Source organism: Pagrus pagrus (genome assembly GCF_965226575.1).
Source record: "Pagrus pagrus genome assembly, chromosome: 16".
NCBI lineage: Eukaryota > Metazoa > Chordata > Actinopteri > Spariformes > Sparidae > Pagrus > Pagrus pagrus.
The window spans coordinates 21,162,727-21,168,337 of NC_140200.1; the positions used below are offsets into that span (position 1 = coordinate 21,162,727).

Consider the following 5,611-nt stretch of genomic DNA (forward strand, 5'->3'; position numbering starts at 1 on the left):
AGAGAGAAAGGGCATGGGAGGAAATTGCTGCCCGAGTCAACGCGTAAGTTAGAATTATTTCATTGACTTAACATTTAACTGTAAGATCGTAGCATATAGGCCTAGTGATGAATGTAAATAGGAATAAAATCTGATTTCCATTTAGGTGCAATCCAACGGGGGAAAAAAGAACTTGGAAGCAGCTAAAACTGAAATATAAAAACATTATTCAAAAAGGTAAGGCATGTTTTGCTTGGCGATTGCACCTCACTTTGATTTTAATTATTATTATTATTATTTTTTAATTGACTAAGGCTGTTAAAGTAAATATTAATTCAATGGCTACTTCAAATAGCCTAGCAATGTAAACCCCTAACCAAATTCTGTTTTAACACGTCCTCCCACTTAATACACCACTTAGTAGATTAAAACGTGATACAATGTTTACACATTTTTATTTTATAAGTAGGCTACATTTAAAATGTGACGATGTGTACAGGAACACTCAATAAAAAACTAACTTAAAATAAATAAATCAGCATTTGAGTTCTGCTCAGCCAACAGAAAGAAGGCAGAGTCCCGAAAAACGGGTGGAGGGCCACCTCCACCACCTCTGACGGAGGCTGAGGAGATGGCCCTCAGCCAATACTATGGCAGACTGGTGGCTGAAGGCATCCCCGGGGGAAGCTCATCTGAGCCTGTCACCCACCAGGACACAAGTGCTTGCATCAAATGCAAGTATACACTTGTGTCATTTATATTAGTCATTCATATTTTATTTTTATTTTATATTTTTTATATATATATATATATATATATATATATATATATATATATACTCCCCCTACCCAACAGTTGTGGACGGTGTCATCTGCCTTGTTCAGCCTCCGACTGAAACAGTTGAACACCATGCAGCTGTAAGTATTCCATACTCAGATCTTGCTGAGATGGTAGTGAAAAGTAATCTGAAACAGTTTCTTTTCCTGCATCACAGGAGGAGGAGGATGATGGTGGTGACGATGATGACGAAACACTGTCTGCTGCCACAGGGAGAGATCCAGAGAGGCCTACTGAAGTGTGTCTTAATATTATGTATAGCTACTGGCAGTGGTCTACCCATTCACATTCCTTTACATTGTCGAGTGGAATATAGTTTGACATGTAGCCTACACTGCAGTGATGAGCATAGATAATGGACGAACAACTAGCACATTCTTGTCCTTCAACAGAACATGGCTGGGCATCACGAGGAGGGTCCATCAACTTCCACAGCACAGCTTGATACAGTGAGATTTTCGGTCAATACCATGTTAAATCTGTATGTAGAACACAAGCAATTAAATGTTGTCCATATGTTTCCCAGTTACCAGTGAAGGAGTTGTATAAAGTGCACCTCTTGAGGACTATTCAGAAAACTGAAAAGGAAATGGTCTATCTGGATCGAAAGATAAGAAAAACAGACCTTGAAATTCTATTACTGGAACGCCAGTTGAGGTGGGTGCATTGGTGAAATAGGTGAATATGTTGGAACTATATTACAAATCCTAACTGTTGCTTTTGTACTTATAGGGAATAAAGAAGAACCAAGTCACATGTAAATTTGTCTTCATTTGACTGTTTTAATGAAAATTCCTGCATATTAGGTCCCTTACAGCCCTTCCATCCCGGACATCTGCAGGGTGGATGGGGTGGTCATCCTCAAGGTCATTTATTTGTAGGGCAGGGTGTTGCTCTCCTCTAATAGTTGCAATATTATGGAGAACAACACAGGCCACAATGATGTCGCATGCCCTCTCTGGGGTGACCCTGAGCTTACGCAGGCACTGGAACCGGGATTTGAGTATGCCAATGGTCATCTCAACCCGGGCTCTAGTCCTGCAGTGGGCCACATTAAAACGTTGTTGGGGCCCCGGCTCAGGGTCAGGGTAAGGAGTCAACAGAGAGGGCTGGCATGGATAGCCTCGATCCCCCAGTAGGTAGCCATCAAACTCTCCTGAAATTATAGAGGACACATTTGAGTGCATTAAAAGGGGAGACAAAGAACATTTGTACAAAGCTTTAGCTTCCTTACCACGTGCAAATCTGTTGCTCAGGCTACACTCCCGGTAGATCCGGGAATCATGCACAGAGCCGGGCCACTTGGCATCTACATTTGTTATTATGTAGGCTGCATCACATATGATCTTCACAGTGCAGAGGATGACATGAGTTAGTTGTATTGTACTGTATACATTTTCAAGTAAATATTTTTTTAAGATGGTAGGTCATATACCTGGACATTGATGCTGTGAAAGGATTTTCTATTCACATAGTCCCCTTCATTCTCTTTTGGCGCAGCAATAGGAATTTGCGTCCCATCTATGCATCCTATCACATTTGGAAGCCCTGCAAAATGACAGCTGATTAAGCTACTGACCCCACTCTAAGGTCGCAGCAGGATGTAGGCTATATCATAATTTTAAAAAAATATCAGTCACCTGCAATCCTGTGAAATTCCTCTTTGATGTTTCTGACAGGTTTGTGTCCGGGGAACACCACCATGACTGGTAACAGGCGTTTCAGTGCGAGGGTAACTTTCCTCACCGCTCTGCATACTGTTGCCTTTCCGATGTGCTCTGCATCCCCGATATTGTACAGAAAACTACCGTTTGCAAAAAAACGTAGCGCTATGCATACAATTTGCAGCGATGTGAGTGCACATCTGCGGTGTGTGAGGTTGGTAATGTGTGGCCGGAGAATGTTCTCAAGATAGATGATACTGTGTGATGAAAAGCGGTAACGTTCAAAGAGATATTCCTCTGGAAATGACAGGACATCCAATCTGGGTCGGAAGATTCTTTCGCGACGTAAAGCGTTACAAATTATTTGAGCTTCGATGTCAATTGGATTCGGAATGAACGGACAATCCATGTCAAACAGAATTCTTTGTGTGGGAGGAGACGGGTGGAAACTCAGGGTTTCTTAAGTAAACCTGCCAGCGAGCAGGTTATGTTCACAGAGTATGTGACCATGGTGACTGACCCAGAGTTTCAGTTACCTCTGTGACTGACAGCAACCACAAACTCTTGATCAGCAACTTGAGATGCAGCCATCAGTGAAGAGGTCAGAGGTCGGAGGTCGCAGCAGCCCGACAAAGATCCTGTGAAACTGGAATGAGCGAGTGAAGAAGACAAAGTCACTGATTACAAGACAAAGGAAAATGTTTGAGTCAATCTAACACTGAAACAAACAAACTATAAGAAGACTCTTATTGAGTCTCAAGTTCACACTGTGTCCAGTCCCACGGTGTATTTGTGACACTGACGCGTTTCACACATATGTTAGTGGTCTGAGGTCTGTTGGTTCCTCCTTCTTTCTCTGCACTTGTTTTTCTCAGAGAAGTGAAGGGGAAGTGTTTAGATGAGAATGTGGGTACAACAGCAGCAGAGCTCTGCAGGTGTGATCCTCTAATGATGAGCAGATAAACATGAGAAACACACAGTCCACACTTTATTAGGACAGAAGACAAAGAGGCGCTTATCAAATTCTGTTGAAAACCACTTGAACTCCTGGAAGGTTTGGACTCACTGAGACTAGTTACAACAAACGGTTCAAACACTGATGAGCATCCTGACTTAACTGACTTTAACTGTCACGACGTGGAGCATCAAGCCTCCACAATATGTGCTGTTCAACTGGACAGTTACAATACTTCACCTGTGGTATTTGTGACACTGACGTGTTTCACACATATGTAGTGGGGAGGTCTGACTATGTCGGAACCAACGTAGCTCACGCACACTTTTTCCAGTCGGGAGGTCATTTAGGGACATCCTCTCTTCTCACTACCGGCACAACCATGGATGTATTATTAGTGGATACAGGACCGGAAAATGGCGGCCGTTGATTTCAACCTAGTTGCTCGCCTGGCGCATACGCCGAAAAAGTTTCTGACTTCCCAGGGTGGCGGCACGATGGCGGAGGGAGCAGACGCGCTGTAAACTGCTCCGAGTAGCAAAACCTTCAAAACCTAAATACGGACTCAAAACTCACAAACTTGTTTCTGTTCGATGTGAAAACTACTAAAGTCAAGTTAAAGCCGCTCAACTTCCAGTAAGTAATCCCAGACAATTAACAACACAAAAGACTACATGGCTAAAGCTAGCACTAATGCTAAAGCACGAGCTCTCCTACAACACGACTACTGCGGTCCAGAGAACATGGAGACAAACGCCAAAGGCACAAAAAACTATCTAACATCGCCTTCTAAGACACCAACTCCGCAGAAAAAACAAAGAGGAGAGGAGAACACGGTTGCAGAAGCCCGTGCCGAAGAGGCTTCAAATGCTGCTATCCTGGCTGCAATTGGGACACTTCAAAACATGATGGAGGACTTCAAAAAAGAACAAAAATAAAACACCCTCACCATGGCCAGCATTGCAAAAGCAGTAGAATTCAACTAGGCTGAAATCAAAGACTGCAAAGAAAAAAACAAAGAGTTGGGATTAGAAGTGAAACAACTCATGAAGAAAAACACAGAGCTGGAAATGAGAGCTGCAGAGTTGGAGAGATACAAAAGGAGATGGAATTCAAGACTAAATGGCCTGAAGGAAGAAAAAGAAGAAAACACACGTCAGATCATCAAAGACATCGTCGGAAAGATTGTGCCACACTGGAAGGAGAATATTGGATTTCATCATAGACTGTAGAACATCCATGCTGAAATCTGTCAGAGAAACTTCAACACTGCTGTGATTAGTTGTTTCAAGGAATCAACTCATCGCTGTTCATAGATTCAAAACATTTTTAGCACTTAGCTTGTTCTACATTCTTATGTTGTGATTAATAAATGTATTCTTTAATTCTGAAACAGTACCCTCATGTTGTCATTGCACGGGTAATTTAATGACATTTATATTGTATAATAAAAAAGAAAAACATTTGTAAAAAAATAATCCTCTTCCCTGCAAGTGTCCAAATGTCCCACTCACAATACATGAACATACTGTATTACAAATAGTCCAATTAGCAGATACACATTCTCCTTAAGCACAGGTGACCATTAACCCTTATTATGAGAAGCAGCTCAACAGTTGTATGCTCCCCCTGCTGGAGCCTGCTGGTAACTACTACTGTTGATGTTAAAATGGCATTTTGAACATAAAACATGAGAGAACACAAACACACTGTAATCTAACTGCTGCAACTGACAGGGAACACTATGACTGTTACATGCTCCCCCCTCTGCAGTTGATGCTTGGCCTCCTGCCACCTTTCCAGGTGATACCGGTCGGCTGATTAGGAATAACCAATAAGAGGGGGTAGGGCACTAGGCTCTGTCTCGCTTTCTCTACTCAACCTGATCAGAGATGCAGTCAGTCAGCCTGGAGGCTGAAGGAGGCTCTGTTTGATTGCTGGTGCACAGCTACTGCAGTAGGGAATGTTGAGCAGTTAAAACAGTCAGTGCTTGGAGAGGGTGTCAACATACTTAAGTGAACATTAAACTGGTGAGATATTTAAAGCCGCGGTATTAGTGGACGAATATGTCCTGACTCACAAGGCTGTGTTTATGGATCGGCCTTTCGGTAAGCCTGAGGTCGGTGGAAGAACATGGACTGTAGAGCCTGATAGCAAGAGCCGAGAGGGACTGTGA

General features: G+C 42.7%; 1 protein-coding gene across 1 annotated transcript; it reads right to left on the reverse strand.

Moving 5' to 3' along the window:
- Window positions 1–1,567: 1,567 nt before the first annotated feature.
- LOC311271260 (putative nuclease HARBI1) lies at window positions 1,568–2,534 on the reverse strand. The gene is made up of 4 exons (XM_084376861.1): window positions 2,457–2,534; window positions 2,252–2,364; window positions 2,051–2,162; window positions 1,568–1,972 (listed from the first exon to the last, which is right to left on the reverse strand). The coding sequence occupies exons 1-4, from the start codon at window positions 2,518–2,520 to the stop codon at window positions 1,599–1,601; spliced, it is 663 nt and encodes a 220-aa protein (XP_084232987.1). The 5' UTR covers window positions 2,521–2,534; the 3' UTR covers window positions 1,568–1,598.
- Window positions 2,535–5,611: the final 3,077 nt, after the last annotated feature.